The sequence below is a fragment of the Equus asinus genome, chromosome 20 (genome assembly GCF_041296235.1).
Source record: "Equus asinus isolate D_3611 breed Donkey chromosome 20, EquAss-T2T_v2, whole genome shotgun sequence".
Taxonomy (NCBI): domain Eukaryota; kingdom Metazoa; phylum Chordata; class Mammalia; order Perissodactyla; family Equidae; genus Equus; species Equus asinus.
Window position 1 is genome coordinate 11783889 of NC_091809.1, and position 23228 is coordinate 11807116.

A 23228-nucleotide genomic window follows, 5' to 3' on the forward strand; every position below is an offset into this window, starting at 1 on the left:
CCCGGTTTAATGCAGTCCCCACCTGGCGGCCCAGAGGCCCTCGCCAAGACAACCGGGTCGGCCCCTGTCTGGCTCTAAGCTGTGCTGTGGCTCCCCAGTGCCCTGGCCACGGAGCCCGGGGTCCCCCGCTCCCTCCGGCCCTCGTGCGCCCAGGAGCATCAGCGGCTGCCGTGTCGTCCTCCATCCCGCTGGGGCCTGGCCGGTCCCCCACCCAGACGCTCTTCTCCGGGCACCCGCGCCAATGGCCTCTCCGGACCTGCCCCCGAGGGGGGGCTCCCCGGCCGCTCCCCTCGGACCTGGGGGTGGTGGGGGGGCGCGCGGGGGGCGCGGGCGCGCGGAGGGGCCGGGCGCGGGGCCCGGAGGCCGGCAGGAGGCGCGCGCGGGCCGGCGCGGGGGCGGCGCGGGGCGGGGAGCCGCGCGCAGGAGAAACGCGGCGGCGGCGACGCGCGCGCCCAGCCCACCCCCCGCGCCGCCGCCGCCCGGACAATAAACAGCCGCGCGCGGGGCGATGCCCGAGCCGGTGCCGCCGCCCCCGCGCCCCGCAGCCCCGGCCGCCCGGCCTTAGCCCGCGGCCCCGCCCGGACTCGCGGGAGATGGAGTGAGTAGGCGCGCTCGGCGCCGCGGGGCTCGGAGGCCGGGGGGCTGGGAGGGGGGCCCTGTGCATGGGGAGGGGGGCGGCGAGGGGCTTCCGGGACCCCCAGCTCCGCCCGGGAGGGACGAGGCCGGGCCGCGCCCGCCCGGAGGCCTCCCCGCGGCCGAGCCGGCGGCCCACGCGCGAATGGGGATCGGGCGGCGGCGGCCGGGGGCAGCTCGGGACGCCGCGAGGGGAGGCCCGTGTCCCCACCCGCGCCCCCCCGGACCGGCCTCGGCCACCTGCGCCCCCCGCCCAGCGGGCGCCCTGGGGGGATGGAGCGATCCCTCCCGGTGCACCGGGCACCCCCCCCCCCCAGCCTGAGCTCGCTGCTCCCTGCGCCCTGGGCGCGCGCTCGGGCCGCCCCGCTCCCCGCCCGCCGCGGGGGCCTCCAGGGCTGTCCGGAGCCGGAGCCCCCGCGGAGGAGGCCGGGGTCCGGCCACCGCCAGGGGTTGTCCCGAGTTCCAGCGGGCGGAGGGGGCTGGGATGGGAGACGGGAGGTCCTGGCGCTTTCCGACAGGGGGCCTGGGGTCTGCTCCCCCCCCCAGGAAAAGTCCCCAAGATGGGGCCCCAAATGGAGCAGCCGAGAGTCGGAGGGCCGGGTACCGGCGGAGTGGGCGGCGGGGTCCGTGTGGGGTGAGCTGAGGAGCTGGTGGGCGGGGGCTCCTCGCACAGGCAGGTGCCCGTGAGCGTGCACGGTCCTTGCAGACAGGGTCCCCTCTTCCCGGCCTCGGGGTGTCCCCCAAGCCCCCACTCCCACAGGTGGGCGCCTGGAGGGCGTGCGGTGTGGACACGGGCAGGGGGCTGGGCAGCCGGCCCCTGTGAGGCGGGTCGGTGGGCGGCTGCCCGGCTCTGGGCCCGAGGCCGGCACGTGGAGGTCCGGACGCCCACCCGGCCGGCCCCCCTGCCCTTCCCACGGGGTGTGTTTTCGGAGCTGACAACTTTCCTCCGGGGAGTCACCCGTGACCCGCCACACCCTCCCGCCTGCCCGGGAAGGCGACACCCACTGTCCTCTGCTTTTGAAAACCAGACAAAGGCCTGGCCGGCTCCCCCACCCGCCCGGGAGCCCAGCCAGGGGCTCAGGGGAACCAGGGCCCAGACTTGTCTGCCCGCTTACCCCCCGCTTGTTTATCTGCTCCACTCCCCGGGCCCAAGGGGAGTCTCTGGGCCTCCTGACAGCAGGCCCTGGGCAGGGTGTGGCCGTGGGGAGGGGGCCGCCTGGGGGAAGCCAGGAAAACGCCCACCCAGAGCCGAGGGAGGAAGAGAGATTCTGCTTGGACTTATTGTTTTCTTTCCCGCCACCCCTTTCATTCTTGGGGGGTGGTGGGAGATTCTGAGGCCCAGAGAGGGGCAGCCGCTGCCCCAGGGTCACACAGCACAGGGAGGGCCCCTGGGTGCCTGCTTGGTCATGGGCCTCACAGGGCACCATGCCCCCCATTAGGTGGACCCCTGGCTTTTCTGGGTGCAGACATGGGACGGGGACTTGGTGTTACGGGGCCCGAACAGCCGTAGAGAAAGCCTGTGTCCCCATCGCTGGGGTTGCTGGTGGGTGTGGAGAGGCCGCCGGGGCGTGAACACCTGCCCCCTGGCTCATCCGTCGTCCTTTTCCACCAGGCCAGAGCCAGCCCCGGGCCCAGGGCCTCCCTGCCGGCCTCCTGTTTCCTTAGAGTTTGCCGTCGGGGTCACAGGACGTGGTGGTGGTGGCGGTGGCGGCTCACGGGGTTGCCGGAAAGTTCCTTTTAAGATCGAATTTAAGAATTTGACAAAATTTGCTTCGTTTAAGGATCAAACTAATTTTCCTTAGTTTAAGAATTTAAGGATTTGGCGAAAAGTAGTGAAGACATAACCCCTGAGGTGGCGGGGGCCTTGGCTGATGCTACAGAGGTGGGACGGGGGGGGGGGGGGGGGGGGGGGCGGGCGGCAGGATGATGAGACACTATGTGGGGGGGACGGCTCTGCCCTGGGGGGCACTTGCTGTGTGACCCCGGGGACCTCAGGGTCTGACTGGCAGAATGAGGCGGTTTCAGACACCCAAACCCCGGTCCTGGGTGAGGCCGAGCTGGGGCCGGGCCGAGGGGGGTCGTGACCTTCCCGGGTCCCCGCCGGCCCCCAGGCCTGGACATTTGCAGGGAGAAGGTGTGGGTTGGGCACCCACCCGGCCCTTAATGCCTCCTGGGCGCTTGTTAATCTCCCTTTTTAATGAGAGGGAGCCGGTCAGAGGCAACGGGCCTGCTGATAATTGAATTTAATAACAAGCTTTTGTTTTCATTGTATCTATTTTTCAAAAACGTGTTTCCTCTGGAGCAGCAGGGGCTGCGGGTTGTCTGCGTCGTGGTAACAATGTAACGTTTCCTCCCAGAGCCGGGGGTCCAGTGTAGACCTGACCCCGAGGGAGGTGGCAGAGGAGCAGGGGGAGGGCGGCGTGTGAGAAGTGCGGGCGACACTGAAAAGTCACTGAGGAAGCACCTGCTGCATACGGCGCCCCGTTCCGCGTGCCGTGTCCCTGTGAACTCGCTTGATCCCCACAGCAGCCCTGTGAGGTGGGGAAACCGAGGCACAGAGAGGTGACGCATCCCGCCCGAGGCCACACAGCTGGAGAGGGTGGGGCTGGGATTTGGTCGCTGGCTGGGCCGTTTCCTCAGCTGCCGGCGTGGGGGGGTGCAGGTCTCCTGTACTTTCTTCCCGGGTCCCAGGGGCTGTGGTCTGGGGGGCTCCAAACTGTCCTGATCTCGGCTTTTCACCCCGGTTTGTCTACCGGGCCGCACAGAAGGTGTGTTCTGGCCCTGCATCCTCCCCCAGGGAGCCCTCCATGACTGCCAGTCTTGGGGGGGGAGGTATGGAGCGGGGGTGCTGACTCCCCACGAGGCTTCAGGTGGGTCACTCGGCTCCTCTGGGCTCCTGTTTCTCATCTGGTGACGGGGGCACCTGCCCACCGCAGTGGCCCATCCTCAGGGGTCTCAGATTTTGATGCTGGGAAACGGTTGACGATCTTGACAAAAACCACATCACCTTCTCCCGGGTCTGGAATCCTGTTTTCTGTCAGTCTTTCTCCGTCCAGGAAGCCTGTTTTCTGCTTATTTAGGACATATTCTCTGCGGACCTGCAGGACCCCGTGCAGGGTCGGAGGGTCTGGGGGGCCCAGAGGGTCTTCTGTGAGGTGTGGGGAAGGCTTCCTGGTCTTTCCCATCGTGGGCCTTTTCTGTGAAAGATGCTTAAGGGTCCACCCAGGCAGGCAGAGGGTGCACCTGGTGGAGAGATGGGCCCGGAGTGCCCAGCAGGCAGGAGCGAGGCTCTGGTGGCTGAGGGGCCAGACCAGGGAGCAGCAAGCCAGGGTCGGCTCCGGCGGGGCCGTGGGGGGCCGTGGAGAGAGGAGTGGAGCCGGCGGAGGGCAGGGCCCGGGGCCTGGGTGGGTGCAGACCCGTCTCCAGAACTTGGTGGTGGGCCCAGCTGCCCGCAGGGACGGGCCGGCCCCGGATGCGCAGGGGTCTCCCTCAGTGTGGACGGCGCGGGGAGGTCTCGGTGTCTGAGGGAAATGGCACGGGGTGGCCTTCTCCTGCCCCGGGCTTGGAGCAGGCGCTCAGGGCCAGTCAGAGGCCGTCCCGGGACCGTCTGGATCGGGCTGGGGGTCCGGGGGGCGGCCTGCTCTGGGCCTTGGTGGCGGGTGAGGCCGAGTGTGGACAGAAGCGGGTCGGGGGACGGGGCCCAGCCTGGTGGGCAGAGGGGGTGGGGGCAGCGATGGGGCTGCATGTGGGGCAGGGGCTGGGGGGCTTCTGGTGACGCGCGTCAGCGAGCGAGCAGTGGAGCCCCGGCCGGCATGTGTTCAAATCCTGCCGACCCAGGAGGGTCCGGGGCGGGGCCGGCGGGACTCATGATGCGCAGGGCCCGGCTCTGGCCCCGGCAGAGGCGTCCTCGATGCTGCTGTGCGTGTGTCTGTGTTTATCGTGATGAGGTTTATGGAGACACAATCCACCCCTTGAAAGTGCACAGGCCACTGGTTTCAGTGCATTTGCAGAGCTGTGCAACCATCACTTCCACATAATTCTGGAACATTCCGTCCCCATAAACAAACCCCGTCCCGTCAGCAGCACCCCCACCCCCTCCCCAGCCCCTGGCCCCCACGAGCCCGCTCTCTGTCTGTGGATCTGCCTGTTCTGGACGTTTCACATCCGTGGGGTCACACGCCGTGTGTCCTTCTGTGTCTGCTTCTCTCCCTGCGTCGTGTGTTCAGGTCCGTCCACGTGCAGCCGTGTCAGGGCCTCGCTCCTCTTCATGGCTGCATCATATTCCAGAGTGTGGGTGGACACGTGTGTGGACCCATCACCCATCGGTGGACTTTTGGGCCATTTTATGCATTGATTTGCACAGTCGCTCCGAGTGGTTGTGACTTGTGCCCCGTCCGTCGGATGTGGAGCTCTGGTCCTGTTTTAGACAAACCTGAGCTGTGACTGTGGGTTTCTTTAAAAAGAAGAAAAGGGAAGTGGTGGTGGGACAGGTGTGTCGCGTGGCAGGCGGGGCGGAAACCCTTGGGTGGGGCCTCCTCCGAAGATGGAAAGACCCTCATTGACTCGCTGGTCCAGTGAGCATGAATTGAGTACCTGCTGTGTACTGGGTGCTGGGGACGGGGCAGGGACAGAGACAGCTACAGTCCTCGTGGGGGAATAAGAAACGCAATTAGGGAAATGACTGGGGTGTCGCGTGGCGGTGAGGGCTGGGGGGTGTTTGGGGGGTGTGGGCGTGCAACTTAATTGGGGAGGTCAGAGGAGGTGACATCGGAGAACAGGCCTGCGGGAGCTAGTGAGGCCGTGAAGACCTGGGAGAAAGCGCAACGGGAAAGGGGGGGACACAGCCAGTGCAAAGGCCCTGGGGCTGGAGCCAGCCCGGGATGTTTGAGGAGAGTGGCTGGAGTGAACAGAGTGAGGGGTGGGGGGCACCGGGGCCTGGGAAGGGGTCTCTGCAGCCGGATCTGCCTCGAGACCCCTCCTGCCTGGAGCGGGAGGAACCTCTGCCTCAGCTGCCCCATCCAGGCCCCACTGGCCCTCCTGACGTGGCGCCCGGGGTGGGGGGCAGGGTCCAGCTCCTTCCCTCCCCAGTGCAGGTTAATAGGCAACAGGTTTGCTCCTGTGGGTCTGCGGCCTCCTCTGACCTCCATGTCCAGCAGCGGGGGGACCCTGAACCTTCTAGAAAGCCGGTGCCACGGGGCCTGTTCACCTCACCATGACAGGGGTGGTCCAGCCCTGCCCCCTTCCTGGGGAGGGGAGGGGACCAGGAAGGCTTCCCGGAAGAGGCGGCTGGGCTGGAGCTGGGCTGGGAGGTGGAGGAGGCAGAGGAGGGCAGGGGTCACCGGCTGGGGGAGGGTTTGGAGCCGGGAAGGTTCTGGGGCAAAAGGGAGACGGGCCTGCGGGGAGCTGGGAACCAGCGTCTGGAACGGACCTGCGAACTCCATCCCGCCCGCGGGGACCGGCCCGGGCTCCCCGCCCCCCAGCCCCGCGTGACTCCCCCCCCACGGCCAAGGCCAAGGTCGTCGTCGTCAGCTGTTTCCTTTCAATTAGCACAGGAATGTTCGGCTGGGCTGCGCCTGCCAGGCCCGGGACCCCTCATTCCGGCTGGAGCTGCCCGGGCGCGGGCTCCGGAGGGACAAGTGCGAACCCCCCTCCCGCCTCCCGCCTCCCACCTCCCGCCCCGTCCTGCCCGCTGGGTGACCTTGGGCTGGTTGCGTAACCTCTCTGGGCTTTTAAAAAACTAAACGCTTCGCCAAGCCGAGGCCTCTGCGGGCCGGTTGGGTTTGGGCCCCATTAGCTCATCTGCTGGAGCCCGATTCTCTCACGCGCTCGCAGCCGCCGCCCTCGCCGAGTCCTGAGCCGCCCACACCGCGGCGTGAGCCCAGAATTTGCTCCGAGCGCCGTAAAAATAATCGCGCGGGGACGGGAGCCGGAGCGCGCGAGGGCGGGCGTCCGGCCGCGGGTGTGTCCCTCCACACGGACGGCTGCGGGCTGTGGCCCATTGCCCAGCGGAGCCGGTGGAGGCTCAGAGACGCGGGTGACCTGCCTCGGGTCACACAGCCCGTGGGGGCAGCTGCCACGCCCTCTAAACCCTCCCCACGCCTTTTGGCGCAAACTCCGCTTCTCCGCCCAGGATGTGAGACCTTTTGTGATGTGGCCCCTGCCTCCCTCCCTGAGCCCGAGTGAACGAGCGTTTCAATCATCCCGCTGACCCCCCAGCCCCGTCGGACCTCGGGGAGACCCTGCGCTCCGTGTGGTCCGTGTGCTTCGGAGCCCGTCGGCCTGGGTCCGGGTCCCGCGTCACCATTGACCAGCTTCCGTTCACTGATAAACACACGGGGCCATCAGGAGGATGGAGGCTTAGCCGACGCCGCGCCTCCCCAGCCTCAGTTTCCCCTCCTGACCGGCCCACAGAAGGCGGCGAGCGCGGGGGTCGGGGGGGTCTCATTCCACGGCCGTGTCTTTAGGGTTCTGTGGGGCGACTTCGCTTTGTTTTTCGGATCTAGGGTGTCGGGCGTTATCTTGGCTCCACCGCGGCCACCTCGCGCCAGGGGCGGGTCCAGATCCTCCCCGGAGAGGAGCCGCTCCTTGGGTGGGCGCCCCGGAAACGCGAGCGGGGGGGGGGGGGGGGGTGCGCTAGGCCCGGCTCCCCCTCGCGTCCCGCCTCTCCAGGCAGCCCCTGAGGCCCGGGGTGGGAAGGCCCCCAGCGCCCCAGCCCCCCAGCACCCCCTCCCTCCCTCCCAGCGCCGGGCTGGGGGCGGGAGATGCTCGGCGCCGGCCCCGCCCCCGCCTGCCGGGCCTCGCGTTGCCATGGGGACGGCGCGGTTGCCAGGGCGACCGCCTCCCGCGGGCCGCCATCCCTCACCCGCGCGGCCGGCGGGGCGGGGCCTGGGGAGGGGCGCGCGCCCTGCGCCCCTCGGGCTGGGACTCGGGCTGTGCCCTAGGGCTGGGACTCGGGCTGGGACTCGGGCTGTGACCTCCGGCTGGGACTCGGGCTGGGACTCGGGCTGCGACTCGGGCTGCGACTCGGGCTGTGCCCTCGGGCTGCGACTCGGGCTGTGCCCTCGGGCTGGGACTCGGGCTGCGACCTCGGGCTGGGACTCGGGCTGGGACTCGGGCTGTGACCTCCGGCTGGGACTCTGGCTGGGACCTCAGGCTGTGACCTCCGGCTGGAACTCGGGCTGGGACTCGGGCTGGGACTCGGGCTGGGACCTCCGGCTGTGACACGGGCTGGGACCTCAGGCTGTGACCTCCGGCTGGGACTCGGGCTGGGACTCAGGCTGGGACTCGGGCTGTGACCTCCGGCTGGGACTCGGGCTGGGACCTCGGGCTGGGACTCGGGCTGGGACTCGGGCTGTGACCTCCGGCTGGGACTCGGGCTGGGACCTCGGGCTGGGACTCGGGCTGGGACTCGGGCTGGGACTCGGGCTGGGACTCGGGCTGTGCCCTCGGGCTGGGACTCGGGCTGGGACTCGGGCTGTGACCTCCGGCTGGGACTCGGGCTGGGACTCGGGCTGGGACTCGGGCTGCGACTCGGGCTGGGACTCGGGCTGTGCCCTCGGGCTGGGACTCGGGCTGGGACTCGGGCTGTGACCTCCGGCTGGGACTCGGGCTGGGACTCGGGCTGGGACTCGGGCTGCGACTCGGGCTGTGCCCTCGGGCTGCGACTCGGGCTGTGCCCTCGGGCTGGGACTCGGGCTGTGACCTCCGGCTGTGACCTCCAGCTGGGTCGGGGCGCGGATAGGGAGGGATGGACAGTCCCCTCGCTGCGCCGCCTGACCCTCCCCGGCCCCGGCTGGGCCCCGCGGGGACACTGCCCGCCTTGTCTCCAGCCCGGCGAGCTGGCCGCACCCCCGACCCTGCATCTGGCCTGCATGGCCACCTGCCCGCCGGCATGGGACCGGGCGTCTGGCTGCTTCCTCTCCTCTGTGTGGCCCTTGTGTGCCGGGGTCTCGTCTGTATATGCCCCCCCGCCCCCCAGCTTTGCCTCCTTCCCGCCTGGGTCCCTGGAGGCCACAGTAGAGCCGGGAAAGGGGAAGACGTGGGGTGAGGCCTGGAGTTGGCAGTTGTGGCTTGGATCCCAGCTCTGCCACTTCCTAGCTGTGTGACTTTGGGCAACTGACTTGCTGTCTCTGGGCCTCGGTTTCCAGCCGTGGGAAGAACATTCCAGGCAGAGGGAACGGCGAGTGCAAAAGTCATGAGGTAGTGATGAGCTTGGTGCAGTTGAAGGGCAGTGGGAGGGTCCTGGTGGCTGGAACAGAGTGAGTGAGAGGAAGGGCAGAGAAGTGCTGGGGTCTGGGCTGCGCCGGCCTCGGGGTTTCTTTAGAGGGCTGATGGGAACCAGGAGACCTGAGAGCAGAAGAGTCACGGGATCGGACTCTCATTCTGAGAAGCTTCCTCTGGCTGTGGGGTGCAGAGGGGGCTGCCTGGGGCCAGGGAGGTGGCAGGTCATGGTAGAATCTTGGGCTGGGGAGTGGGGAGGGATTGTGGGGTTTGCAGGAAGTGAGGTGCTGGGCCTATGTGGGGAGCACAGGGGTGGCACCCTGCCTGCATCACACAGGGCAACAGGGCAGACCCAGAACTCTAGCTGATCTGGCCCTCTGGTGTCTCTGAGCCAGATAGCTGGATCAAGCCTTTCCTGAACTCCACCCAGCTGAGCCCAGCCTCCCGGAGGAAGCAGAGAGGGAAGCCACAGAGGGCGTGGCTGATGCTGCCGGGCCCATGGGAGGTGCAGAGGAGCAGGTGCTGCCAGCAGGAAGGGAAGAGCTGGGTGGGGTTGCCTGACTGGGGCGTGGGAGCCAGATGACCTCACAGGTCTCAGGGAGGCCAGGAAACTTAACCTGCCTGGGGTGGGTGGATGGGGCGCTGCGGCCCAGGACAGACCTGACCCGGAGTAGCCTTCTGGGTGGGGGCGGGGCCCTGGGGTGGACCCAGCACTGTGTGACCTTGGGTCTCTTTTTCTTTCTGAGCCACCAGGGGAGGGGGACAGGAGGGCTCAGAGCTGGAGTGTCTCCAAGTGTCTGTGCTGATGGGAAACCGAGGCCCAGAGGGCAGAGGACCCACCAGGTGGCTCCGGGCCCCGGTACGAGGCCGAGGGGCACTGGGACCAGCAGGGTCTGTAATTTCAGTCCTTTGGGTGACAAGGGGCTCGGGCGGCCGGGGTGCAGCTGGAGGGTCTGTCTCTCGGCTCAGACTCCCCCGTGCCCGCCTCTCAGCGCCTCCCAGGGTGACCCTCGGGGCATGTGGGGTTTGGGGCAGAGAGTGGGGACCCCCCCGCCCCCCGTCGTCACAGTGACCTGGAAGCGGGAGGTTATGGTTGGCCCGTCCAGGCCTGGTCCAGGCTGTGCTGGTCGGAGCATTTAACTCACGCCGACTGTGTGCAGCTTCCAGGGGTCCCGTGAGAGGGGAGAGGGGGTCGTGTGGGGAGGGGATGTGGGCCCTCGTCCTGGGGCCCTGGGCCTCCTGCCCACCCCACAAAGGCCCGACCTCGGCAGCATGGAGCCCTGCTCCTTTGGGAGCATCTGGCAATGCTGACATTGATCCAGCTCCTTCTGCAAACCGGTTCAAGGCTGAGAGTGTGCCTGGTGGGCTGTCAGAAAGCATCGACTGGATGAGAAAGGGAGTCCGGTTGAATCCCGGCTTTACTATGTCCTTGCTGTGTGTCCTTGGGAGGCCCACCGACCTCTCTGGGCCTTTAGGTTCCTGGGAGACTCCAGGGGAGGCCGCTGTGAGCAGCCCCAGAAGTCCCGGGACAGATGGTCAACTTTGCAAGCCCCAGGGTTGGAAGTGGGGCTGGTGGATCCTTCGTCCTCCATGTATCCCTCCCAGTCTGGAGAAGACGTGCTTGGTGGGGCAGAGGGCGGGGGGTGGTCCTGATCCGGCTCCCAGGCTGGGCCAGGAGGTGATGGAGCTCTTCCTGAAAACTCCTCTCCGGGCTTTGATCCCGGGTGAGCTCCTATGCATCCGTCATGGCCCAACCTCAGTGCCCTCTCCTCCCCACACCCTTCCTGGGTCTCTAGACAGAGCCTGGCCCTCCGGCCCCTTGGCCCTGCCCTGAGGGGCGGCAGGAGGGTCTGTTGAGGGGATTAACGAGGTGATAGGGCTGGATGAGGGCACAGTGGGGCCTGGGGGGCAGGGAAGGGAAGATTGGCTGGGTGGCCACTGCAGGATTCAAACCCGGGGTGGAGTGGACCCCGCTTGACCTTGTCTGTGCCCCCAGGGTCCTGGTGGCAGAGACCACGTCCCAGCAGGAGCGGCTCCAGGCCATTGCTGTGAGTTCCTCCCTGCCCCTCGGACGGGGGTTGGAGGAGGGGTGGGGACGGGGCCCCCGGGACTCAGAACGGGGGGGGGGGGGGGGGAGGTCAAGGGTCAGATTGTTTCTGGGAAACCTGAGGGCCCTGGCTCCACCCTACAAACGAAAGTGGAAATTTGTCCTTAGAACGTGGACTCTCGGACCCCCCTGCAGGGGAAACTGAGGCCAGTGTGGACTAGACTCCCGCGCTCGCCGTGTGGTGACCGCGCTCTGTGGTGGAGGCGTGGGGGTCTTGGCGGTCTCTGCCCCAGAAGCCCTACCTTGGGGTCTGTGGACGCTTCCCGGTCACTCTGTCCCCTTAATGCTCTGGGAACGACCTGGGGTGAGTGGCTGGGTGGGCGCCAGGCCGGGAGAAGCAGGGTCCCGCAGTCCTGACCCCGTCTGTCCGTCCCGCAGGAGAAGCGCAGGCGGCAGGCGGAGATGGAGAACCAGCGGCGGCAGCTGGAGGACGCGCGGCGGCAGCTGCAGCATCTGAAGGTGCCGGGGGGGGGGGGGGGGTTACCCCGATTCTAACTCTGAGCCTGACCCCGACCTCGACCCTGACCCTGGTCATGACGTGACCCCAACCCTAACCGTGACCCTGATCATGAACTAACCTGAACCCCACCCTGACCATAACCTGACCCTGACCCCAGCCTCAAGCCTGACCCTGACCCCAACCTGATTCTGACCTCAGCTTCAACCCTGACCCTGACCCCAGCCTCACCCCGACCCTGATCATGAACCAACCCCTACCCCAGCCCGACCCCGACCCCATGCTGACCTGACCCCAGCCTCACCCCGACCGACGTCCTGACTCCAACCTCACTCCTGACCCTGATCATGAACTAACCCCTCCTGACCCCAGCCTGACCCCGACCCCAACCTGACCCTGACCCCAGCCTGACCCTGACCCCATGCTGACCTGACCCCGGCCCTGCCACCCAGTCCAAGGCGCTGCGGGAGCGCTGGCTGCTGGAGGGCGCACCGTGCTCGGCGTCGGACGGGGACGAGGACCTGCGGAGGCAGATGGAGGCGGACGAGCAGAGGGCGCGGCTGCTGGAGGAGGCCATCGGCAGGTGGGCGCCGGGGGGTCCGGCCGCGCTCGCATGCGGGGGGCGGGGGGGGCAGGCAGGTCGCTTCTCCTGCCTCGACGGGGCCTCAGGGGGTGTTGACGCGCAGCCCAGCGGGCTGGAACGGGGACGGGGGGCCGAGACCCTCCTGCGACACCGGCGGGCGGGCAGGTGCCGGGTGGGAGCCGCCAGGCCGGGGGGATGGGAGGTGCTCGTCTGCGGCCCGGTGCTGATGGGGGGACGGCCGGGCTGCAGGAAGCGGGAGAGGGCCGGCCGCCGGGGAAAGTGACCCCCCCCCCTCACCCGGGGCTGGGACAAAAGGCCGGGTTTCCGGGCGGCCAGGGGAAGTGACGGCCTGGATTCCAGATGTCCACTCAGCTGCGGAAAGGCCCGGATCCCGGAGCCCCCGCCGCGCTCGTTTGGAAGAAACTGGGGGGGTCCGGCTGGGATTTTCCTCCCGAGTCTCAGTTTCCCCGCCTTTGGACCGGAAGGCGGGAATCCCGTTGTGCGTCTTAATTGCAGCAAACGTTAGTGCCGACTGTGTGCCTCCGGGAGCTGGGCCGGGCCTGTGAGAGGGCAGTCGGGACTGACGGGCAGAGGGGCGCGGGCGGGCGGGAAGCACCGGCCGCCAGGGCTGCTGTGCATCACCCCCCACCCCGGGTGCAGCTCTGGGGAGGGGCCCCCTGTGAGCCCTACTGTGTGTCCTGTGCATGGCAAGTGCCCTCCCGGGGCTCCTCAGGCCACATTTTGGCCACTCGGTGTCCATGCCAGGACTCCTCCTCCAGGAAGCCCTCCAGGCTGCCCCTGGCCGCATCCAGCCAACAGACGTGGGCTCCCTTTGTCAGGGGGCCGTGGACTCACCCCCGTCTGTCCCGAGCCTTGAAGGGGAGTGTCCCCCACGATGCAGGGTGTCCCGTGACGCCCGCAGCCCCGCGCCTCGGGCAGGCGATGGCCGGGCAGGATTTTGGACACGGGTCGTGTCCTCACTGGGTGGCGCGGACCGTTGTCCTCATACTTGGAAAGTGAAACGGTTTTTCCAGTCTCCCGGGAGGGAGGACGCTTCCCGTGAAAACACACGTGTCTGGGTGGAAGTGCCGGGGGTTGGCGGGAGGCGGCCGGGTGGGAACCGGGGGTCACGCGGTGAAGGGACCCCGCCCTCCGCAGGCTGGAGAAGGAGATCGAGGTGCTGGAGAACGCGGACGCGGCCCCCGCCACCGCCAGGGAGCCCGCGGCGGCCCCCAGCCCGGCCCAGGAGGAGGAGAAGGCGGAGGTGGTGGTGAATTCCCAGCAGGTGAGGGGCGCCCGGGACCCCCGGCCGCAGAGCGAGAGCCCACCCGGCCCCCCCGGCCCCATGGCCGCTGGTCCAAGCCCAGATGTCAGAGCCGGCGCTCGCATCCGAGTCCCAGCCCGCCGCCCTCCGGCCTGTGACTGGGACATGTGGCTTTGCCTCTCTGGGCCTCAGTTTCCCCACCTACAAGTGCCCACCTGCTGGGGATGCCTCGTGGGCTCAATGGGCCCGTGGACGGTGGGCACTGGACACGGGGCCTGCATGTGGGGAGCTGCCCTGAGGCCCAGAGAGGTTGAGGGGCTGGCTCCAGGCTGCACAGCTGAGGAGTGGTCTCTGATGACCAGGATCCCTGGGCCCCGAGCTCCTGGTGGCCGCGGAGTGTTAACGCAGGACCCTCACGGCACCCTCCGTCGTGTCCAGGCCTCGAGGGGCCTGGGGGACACGCCTCCTGTCTCCTGCCCATCCTTGTGCCCCCCCCCCCTGAGCTGAGCTGCAGGGGGACACGGCCCCCACGGCGTCCCCCACAGTGTCCGACTCCTTGCCCAGTGGACACACCTGCCCACTCACCTGGGCCTGGTGTGGGCAGACTGGAGGCTGTGGGTGGAGCCCTGGCCTCACCGAGCCCCCGTTGGGTGGACACGTGGACGTCTGTGCACAGGGAGGGCGGACGGGGCCACTGGGGGGAGGCCAGGGCCCTGCGGGGTCCCCGAGGAGGCCCCTGACTCATGGGAGGGTGGGGCAGGCTGGGAGGGGCTTTGAAGGCTGGCTAGGAGTTCTCCAGACTGGAGGTGAGAGGGGCCATGGGGAAGGTGGACTCACCTCGGACGCCGCGTTCGCGGGGTCCCTGCCTTCTTGGTGCCCACGTCCTGGGGACACGGAGACACTGGCCGGGTCAATAATCTGGTGGCTTGTGGGGCAGTGACGGACGAGGGGACCCCCTCTGGATGGGGAGGTTGGGGAGCCGAGTGAAGGGGGAATCTGGGAAAAGCCTTCCAGGCGGAGGGGACCCGGCGCCCAGAGGCCGGGGACGGGGAGGAGGGAGAGGTGGAGGGAGGGGTCGCCCGGGGCCGGGCAGGGGATCCGTCCGCGAGGAGGTGACTCCTGCAGGGGGTCTCTGGAGCCGGGACCCCCCAGGCTCTCGCCCCCATCGGCTGGGCCGCGCTGGGCACCCCTGACCTCTCTGTTCTTTCTTGCAGAGCCCGGTGGGCACGCCCAAAGGTAGGCTTCCCGAGGGGACGGGCGGGCCTCGCGCCTCCTGGTGGCCAGAAGCGGGATGACGGGCGGTTTGTGGCCGAGGAGCAACATTGTTGCTGATAAAAGAGGAAAAGGCAACAGTGACCCATCGCTGCTACTTTGTCTCTTTGACCCAGACTCTGAGTCTGGCCCCGTGTCCTCGCCGGTCACGTGATTTTCACAACGTCCCTGTTACAGATGGGGAAACTGAGGCTCCGGAGGGGCGTCTGGCTGAGGTCTTGGCTGTGTCCCGAGGCTCCGGGTCTGTCCCCGTCCTCGTGGGGGCAACCAGGCTCGGCTGCCTCTGTCCCACGCCCCCCTGGGCCTCGGTTTTCATGTCTGGGAAGTGGGGTCTGCGGGGATGAGAAATCCAGACCCCGGCCGCCCTGAGGGTTAGGCGCCATTTGAAAGGATATGGGGACGGGGGGCCAGCCTGGTGGTGCAGTGGTTAGGTTCACACGTCCTGCTTCGGCGGCCCAGGGTTCTCGGGTTTGGATCCCGGGTGTGGACATGGCACCGCTCGTCAAGCCATGCTGTGGCAGGCGTCCCACATAGAAAGTAGAGGAAGATGGGCACGGATGTGAGCTCAGGGCCAGTCTTCCTCAGCAAAAAAAAAAAAAAAGAGGATTGGCAGTAGATGTTACCTCAGGACTAATCTTCCTCAAAAAAAAAAAAAAAAGGGACATGGGTCCCAGCACGCTGGTAAGAAAGCTGCCATCCAGGAAACGGGAAAAAGCCGGAAGTCTGACCCATTTTATGCCCCCAAATTATGACAGACCAATCACGTACATGTTGGCAGCTATTTCACACATACATATGACATTTAAATACACGCTTAGCTGTGAATCTAATAGTTTACGGAATCTGTTATTCAGTATATTACATTTAATATAAATCATATTTTAGAAGTGCAGATTCACCCCGTCTGTGTCTGCATCGCAGGCCGGCGGCAGGAGCGTCTGTGGCCTGATTTGCGTGTGTTAATTATTTATGGGGAGAGCGTCTCCTCGTCTTACCGCGGGATTGAAAATTAATAATTAAAAAATCCTCTCAGGGATTTTGTGAAAAGCACTCGGCCGCGATGGGAGGCGGACCGCGGGGCTGGCGTGTGTCCCCTGTGGGCGCGAGGGCGGTGCCGCGTGCGTGGGGGGCTCCGGGGCGTCCGTGTCAGGTGTCGTGGTCTGTGTGGTCGTCGCCCCTCTGACCCCGTCTCTCTCTCTCCCGCCGCAGAGAAGCGCGTCTCCACGCCCGCGAGGACGGCCGCAGGCGCCACCATGATGAAAGCAGGTGGGTCACCCCGTCCGCTGCGGGTCCGGGGCCGAGGGTCGCCGGTGCCGTCCGCGGGGGCTGTGGTCGCACGGCTGGACCGAGGCGGCGCTCCGAGCCTGGGGTGGGGCCTGGCCGCCTTCTGCTTTGGCTCGTCGGCACACGCGGCGCGGCTTCCCCCGAGAAGACGGGCCCCCCGCATGGCGGCTCTAACCTGACGCCCCTCGCGGCTTCTCTGCCCTAACCTCGCCGCTGCTCCCGGCCCGTGGGGTGCTGCACACGCCCGCACGCACCCGCTGCACGTCCTCCTCCTCCGTCCTCAGGCCGCCTCAGGAGAGGGAGTGAGCGCCCCATCCCTGGAGGTGACCAAGCTGGGGTCTGGGGCATTTTGGGAGCTGGGGTTAGTGCTAGGTGTTCTCCAAGGTCAGGGGTCAAATTCCCACTCTGCCCCTCGACACTTGGCGCTGGGGTCCCCCTGCCAGAAGGGCGGGAGTGGAGTGACCTTGTGGCACCAGGCCGAGCGGAGAGTGATGACAAGTCATAGCAGACGGCAAAACCTCGTTGCTGCTGCTGTTGCTGTAATTGAGCAGGGAGGCGGAGGCCGTCCTGGGGGCGAGGTGGCCGGGATGTGACGACACCCGGCCGCCCAGGGGGCAGGAGGCAGAGGGTCGCATTTCCCAGAGACGAGGTGCCTTCAGGCCTTTGCGCCAGATGGACCAGGCCCAGCAGCACCGGGGCCAGACGCCCCTACTGTTCTCTCACTCCGTGACCTCTTGTGCAGTGCACGACCTGCCCAACTGTGTCTGGAGGTGGGAGTGTCAGGCTGTGTAGGAACATCGGATTGAATAAGAGTCACTCATTCATTCAAGCGCTCGTGGGGCCCGGTGTGAGGCACACGGGGGGGGGCCGGAGTCCCCATGGGGCGACAGCCTGTGCAGTTAACTCAGGGAGAAAGCGAGGCAGAGAACGGGGAGCCAGAGGGAGGCAGTTTTAATGGGAGGTTTCAGGGGAGGCTGAACTAGGGGGTGACGCTGAGCAACGACCCGCAGGAGACGGCGCGGGGCCTGCGGACAGCGGGGTGGGGGAGGGTGTTCCGGGCGGAGGGCGCAGTGAGGCCGGCGGGCCTGGTGGAGGGACAGCGGGGCGGTGAGGGGGCGACGGAGGCGGCGCGGCGGGCGGGGGGCGCGGGCTCCCGAGGGAGGGACGTGGGGGCCGCGCGGCTGCGGGCGGAGCGGGGACGGCGACTCGGGCTCGCCGCGCCTCTGGCGGCTGCGGGGCGAACAGCCGAGGCGGCGCCGGGAGACGGGGGGGGGGGGAGGAGGGACGGGGGGGGGGGGGGAGGATGCGGGGATGGGGGAGGGATGATGGGGGGAGGATGTTGGAGGATGTGGGGTGGGGGATGGGGGATGGTGTGGGGTGGGGGATGGGGTAGTGGTGGGAAATGGGGACCGAGGAGGGAGAGTAGGGGATGGTGGGGGATGGGGGTCGGGGTATCAAGGATGGGGTGGGGGAGGGGTGGCAGGCGTGGATTGGGGGGTGGGGTGGAGAGATGGGGGAGGGACAGTGACCCCCCCCCTCGCTGGGCTGAGCCGGGCAGGTTCCCGAGTCCTGAAGGCGGAACCCGCAGGACTCACAGATGCACGGCCGTGGGGGGAGGGAGGAGGGAGGCGTCCCTGCGAGAAGTGGGGAGACCCCGGGGCAGCTGCAGGCAGCGATGGGAGCAGGTCTGGGAGGTGGTGATTTGGGGGCCCCCCCGGGGGGCAGTGTGGAGGAGGGGGGGGCTCCTGGAATTCGGGCCGAGGTCCTGGGGCCGCTGGGAGGCTGGGGTCTCCCGTGGGGTCTCGTGGTGACGATTCCTACGGGGCAGAGCCGGGCGCCGCTGAATCGTGGCCTCGTGGGGGTCACGTGACTTCGTGTGACGCGGACGCGGTTGAGCTCAGTCGGCGACTGAGGGACGTGAAGTGCGGACTCGCAGGTGGACAGACGGGGGGGGGGGGTGGTGGGGCCGAGGTCCGGCCGGGAGCGCTCACCCCTGCGCCCCGCTCTGCTCTGGGGACACGGGGGCAGTTTGAGACGGCAGGGATGGGCCTTGAAGGCCGAGCGGAGGAAGTGTGGCCCGCGCGTGGGCTGCGCCGGGAGGCCCCACCGCTGCTTGGCTCTGCGCTGCCGCCTCCCCCCTGGCTTGGCGGCGGCCCCGGGGGCGCGGGGGGGCGGGCGGCGGCGTAACCCCTGCCTCTCGTGCCAGCCATGTACTCGGTGCAGATCACGGTGGAGAAGGACAAGGTGACCGGGGAGACCCGGGTGCTGTCCAGCACCACCTCGCTCCCCCGGGAGCCGCTCCCCCAGGGCATCAAGGTGTACGAGGACGAGACCAAAGGTACGCGCCCCCCGTCCCACCCCGGACCCCTTCTTCGGCCCGAGCCTGACCCCGTCCCATGGGGACGCCACCCCATCCTCCTTTACTCCAGGAACCTGCCTTGAAGCTTGGCCGATCCCGGGTGGGATTCCTGGCCGGCCTGTCAGTCCCAGTCTCTGGGACGCTTGTGATAAAGGCTCCAAAACCCCCCAGACGCAGACGGGGTGTGAGAGGGTCTAGCAGGGCGGGGAGGGGGCCGGGCGCAGGACCCATGATGCACAGCGAGGTGGGGAGACAGGGCACCTGGCAGAGGCCGCAGCACGTGCAAAGGCCCTGAGGTGGGGGCGTTTGCTGGGCTGGAGGAACTGAGAGGAGTCGGTGGGGCCGGTGAGGAGGGGAGGGAGGCGGCTGGCAAAGGCTTGGGATGGGTGAGCCGGGGCGTGGTGATGAGGTCCCATTCTGTTTTTAGGGTTCCCGGTGGTGGCCGGGAGGGGAACAGGCCGTGGGGACACCCACGGGGAGCTGGGAGCCCCAGATTTCAGTCTTTCTTGATATGATTCAACCATAAATTCACTTTTTTTTTAACTGTGGAAAACTTTTATTTCCATGGTGCAACCTGTCAGCGTTTAGGGGCCAGTTTCATAAACATCTTGGCGTTTAAATTTATCCGCTTTCGGCCTGACCTGTGGGACGGGGTATGAGTGACCCCAGGGAGGGGGAGATTCTAGGCAGTGTTTGCGGTGATGCTAGAAAAGGAGAACAAACCCGCTCTGGGAAACTAAATGTGTCTTAAGAAGACATTAAAGGACACACTCAGGATCAAGGCGGCTTCTTTGTGGCGCGGAGCTCAGAGCCGGTCCCCCCGAGTCAGGTGCTAAATCCTAGAGCTCGGCTCTAGCGCCCGTTAGCGGGTCCACAAATGCCGCCCTTACAAGAACCTGGGACACGGGGTGGAAGGATCCAGAACACCGTGCAAGTCAGCGTCCGATGCAGTGGGTTTTGGAATATTCACCGTGTTGTGCACCCTTGCTGTCTGGTTCTGGAACATTCCGTCACCCCAAAAAGCAGCCCCGTCCCCATCAGCATCACCCCCACCCCCTCCCCAGCCCCCGGCACCCACGAGCCCGCTCTCTGTCTGTGGATCTGCCTGTTCTGGACGTTTCACGTCCCTGGGATCATACGCCGTGTGTCCTTCTGTGTCTGCTGCTCTCCCTGAGCGTCGTGGGTGCAGGTCCGTCCACGTTCCTATTTTATGGCCGAATGAGGTTCCGTTGTTGGGATGGACCACGTTGGGTTTGTCCGTCCTCAGCTGATGGGCGTTTGGGTTTTTCCCGCCTTTTGGTTTTCTAATGCCTTTCGAGGTTTTGGGGCCAGACGTCTGGGGACGACCCCCAGGAGTGGAACTGCTGGGTCAGGCGGTGACTCCGTTCCACCCTCTGAGGACCTGCTGGGTGCTTCCCGCCGGCCGCGTGCGAGGGTTCCCGTCTCTCCACATCCCGGACACGTGTCCTGGTCCGTTTTATCCCCGTTGACGCGCTGGGGGGTGGCCAGTGGTTTCGGGTCCCGGAGCCTCGTGTTCTCAGAGGACGTCGCGGCATCCGGGGTGCTCTTAAAGGGGCCGCGTCACCCAGCTCTGCGGCGGTCAGGGGCGTAGGCCCTGCCGCCTCCGGCTCTCGCCAGCCGCGTGGTCCCGGGCAGCCGCTCTGTCCAGCCCGGACCGGCCCCTGGGGATTCGGGACCCGCTGGACCGGACTCCAGTTGCTCGGCAACGGGAAGGTGATCCGTTTCCATGGCAGCCGAGGGCTCGGATTCCTGTGGGACGTCCTCCGCTTGACGCCGTGTGACCCGGGCGCTCCCCGTCCCCGGGCCTCCAGCCCAAAGGCACCGCCAGGCCCGGGGCGGGTGGACGCCGCCTCCCTGGGGGTTTGGAAACTGAGAGTAGAAAAAGCACTTTCCTTCTGGCCTGAAGCCAGGAACCCGGCCCTGACCTTTGGCCTGAGAGGCGGCGCGTCCCAGGGGCGCCCGGGCGTCCCTCCCCCTGGCAGCCGGGGGCCGGGTCTCTAGGAGGCGTTTGCCGGGCTCTTATCTGGGGCACCTGACGGTGGCCGGGCTCCTCCTCCTTAGAGACGGCCACACAGCCCGGAAAATCAGAGACACGAGCGCGAATGTCGGCGAGATTTGGAAAATGCGTTTGGCAACGTGGATGCACGTACGAAACTCTGGCCGGTGGAGAAGGGCATTCTTTTCAGTCGGGCCAAGCGTTTTCGGGAGGTGACGTAGTCCCGGGCCACACAGGCCGCTCCAAGGACTGTTGCAGAGTTTCTATCTTAGGCTGTGGGTTCTCGGGTTGCAGCTCCCCCAAACTCCCCGAAATTTAAAAACGCCCTTCAAAATAAATGCTGGCTTAAAGAGGCAGTTGGTCAAGGTGGAAACGGTAAACTGTTTACACTCGAAAGAAAACGACCCGGTGGGATCCAGGGGATGCAGCCAAAGCAGGACTCCGAGGAAAATGTATAGCCTTCAGGGCATTTACTAGAAAACGAAAAATATCGAGTGAAGGAACTAAACTTTAATTCAAAAATCACCCCCATAAACCCAAAAAAGGACTGAATCTGGACGCCTTCGACTCCTCAGGCCTAGCCTGGGAGAAGGAGCGGGGTCCAGCTGTGTGACTGTGGGCTGGTTGCTTCCCTTCTCTGAGCTTCACCATCCTCGCGGTGGCCGAAAACGGACCTACTCCACATGGTTATCTGACTGGAGTCAGTCACGTGGGGAATGTGGAAAACCCTCAAAATGCAGGACGGTAAAACGCCAGCTCCTTGGGTGACGCTCCATCTTGGTTTCTAACAAATGCTTTGGGGGTCTATGAATTTTTCTCTGTGCCCCAGTTTGGCTGCATCCACGGGTCCCGACTTGATCGTCCGTCGGTTCTGAATGCGTAATTTAATTTCCTCGATACCCCGGAGGGGGGCTCGCGGCCTTGCCCGGCCACCCTCCCGTCCGGGAACCAGCTCACTCCCCCTCTCTCTCTCTCTCTCTCTCTCTCCCCCCCTGCCCGCCTCCGCCAGTGGTCCACGCCGTGGACGGCACCGCCATGAACGGGATCCACCCGCTGAGCTCTTCCGAGGTGGACGAACTCATCCACAAGGCGGACGAGGTCACGCTGAGCGAGGCGGGGTCCGCGGCCGGGTCGGCGGAGACCCAGGGGGCCCCGGAGGAGGCCGTGCGGACCACGCCCTCCAGGCGGGAGATCACTGGGGTGCAGGCGCAGCCGGGCGAGGCCACCTCGGGCCCCCCGGGCATCCAGCCTGGCCAGGAGCCCCCCGTCACCATGATCTTCATGGGCTATCAGAACGTGGAGGACGAGGCCGAGACCCAGAAGGTGCTGGGCCTGCAGGACACCATCACCGCGGAGCTGGTGGTCATTGAGGACGCGGCCGAGCCCAAGGAGCCCGCCCCGCCCAACGGCAGCGCCGCCGAGCCCCCGGCCGCCGCGGCCCCCCGGGAAGAGAACCAGGTGGGGCCCGAGGCCCCCGCCAGCGAGCCCCAGGACCTCGACATGAAGAAACACCGCTGTAAATGCTGCTCCATCATGTGAGCCGCCCGGCCCCCCAGACCCCGGCCCCGCCCTCCGTGCCAGACACCCACCGCCCAGCCCCCCCGGCGCCTGCCCACCCTCCACCCACCGCCACGGGCCCCAGGACACGCCGTGTCGTCACACGTTCCTTCTGAGTTTTCTCTCACTGGAAAGAGAGGGACGGGGAGGTCCCGCCCGCCCCCCACCCAGGCACCGCCCCCGACACGCCCTAACCACTGAGCCGCACGCCCACACCTGGCCGCAGAGACACACACGGCAGACCCACCCGTCCCCGAGACGAGACCCCCGTGTCGCAGCAGCTCCACAGACGCGGCTCCCGCCCACGGCGTCCCGGCTGGCGTGACCCGGGGCCTCGGGGCGGCTCCGGGCCAGCCCGCCACCCTCTGGGCCTCCTGCCTGTGCCTTCCTGCCACCTCCGATGAGGTCCCCGAGGGGACATCTCGCCAGAGGGAGCCGCGGGGGCCTGCTCAGTCCCCACCCAGCCCCTGGAAGCGGGTCCCTCGAGGGTCCCCAGCTGAGGCGCCGGTGTCCGGGTCTCGGCTGGGGGGGGTGAGGCCGTGCCTCTTGGGGGCCCAGGCTCGAGGTCTCGGCTGGAGCACACGCCCCTCCCCGCGTGCCCTCTCTGGGCGCAGCCGGTGGACGGTGGAGCCTGGGGAAGGGGGCGTCCTGTGGACAGGCCCCCCGCCGGGTAGGGACCTGTGACCCCTGCGCTGCCGTCTGGTCGGGGTGGGTGGGGGTCTCGGAGCTGCCCCTGCGCGAGGCAGGGACGCGTGAGCCGCTTCTCATGCCGACCGCCCACCCCCACTGGGCCCTCCTTCCTCCTGGTGCTAATTCGGGGACCCCGAGGGGCCACCCCCGGCCCCGTCTCCAGCCCGCTTGGTCCAGGCTCCCGGGTCCCCCCGACCACACCCCGGCGATCGGGCCCAGTGCCGGCTCCGCTGGGTGTGGCGCGTCCAGGCAGCGAAGGGGGACCCCCACGGCCGCCCAGCCTGATGTGAGCCTGCCCCCCTCTCACCGGGAGGGGCGAGGGGTGACCAGTGCCCGTCCTGGGGGCGGCCAACACCCAGCTGTGCACGCACGTCTCTGGGGTGCAGCCACCCTTGTCCCCAGAGGCGCATTCGTGCACGCGCTCACAGCCCCTCTCGCGGGCGGAGCTGAGGACGACCAGGCCGCCCCCTCAGCAGGGCGGGTGCAGGGGCCGCCTCGACCGAGGCCCGGGTCCCGTCTCAGCTCCGCCCCTCGGTGGCCGGGAGGAGAGGCCCTCGCGAGGCGCCCTGGGCCGTGGCCGTGGCCCCCCCTCCACCCTCCTCGAGTCCACCCGCGTCCTCGAGCCGTGAGCCTCCGCCGCCCCCTCTGCTTTCGATGTGTGACGAGGCCCCAATGTTCTTGACTTTCCCGGAGAAGCAAATAAAACAGTGTGAGCAGCCGCGGGTCCTGGAGTTCTTGGGTTTCACGGGGCGGGGAGGGCGCGGCCGGCCGGGGGCGGGGCCCCA

General features: G+C 67.4%; 1 protein-coding gene across 4 annotated transcripts; it reads left to right on the top strand.

The window, feature by feature from the left end:
* The first annotated feature begins 385 nt into the window (after positions 1–385).
* Positions 386–23161, top strand: PALM (paralemmin). Of its 4 annotated transcripts, XM_070491573.1 has the most exons (10): positions 469–598; positions 9249–9372; positions 10850–10901; positions 11339–11419; positions 11870–12000; positions 13159–13285; positions 14479–14500; positions 15746–15802; positions 18027–18158; positions 21206–23161. In XM_070491573.1, the coding sequence occupies exons 2-10, from the start codon at positions 9338–9340 to the stop codon at positions 21733–21735; spliced, it is 1167 nt and encodes a 388-aa protein (XP_070347674.1). In that variant the 5' UTR covers positions 469–598; positions 9249–9337; the 3' UTR covers positions 21736–23161. The 4 variants fall into 4 exon arrangements, with proteins under 4 accessions (XP_070347676.1, XP_070347673.1, XP_070347675.1 ...); XM_070491575.1 differs by lacking the exon at positions 18027–18158 and having other exon boundaries at positions 386–598; XM_070491572.1 differs by lacking the exon at positions 9249–9372 and having other exon boundaries at positions 466–598.
* Positions 23162–23228: the final 67 nt, after the last annotated feature.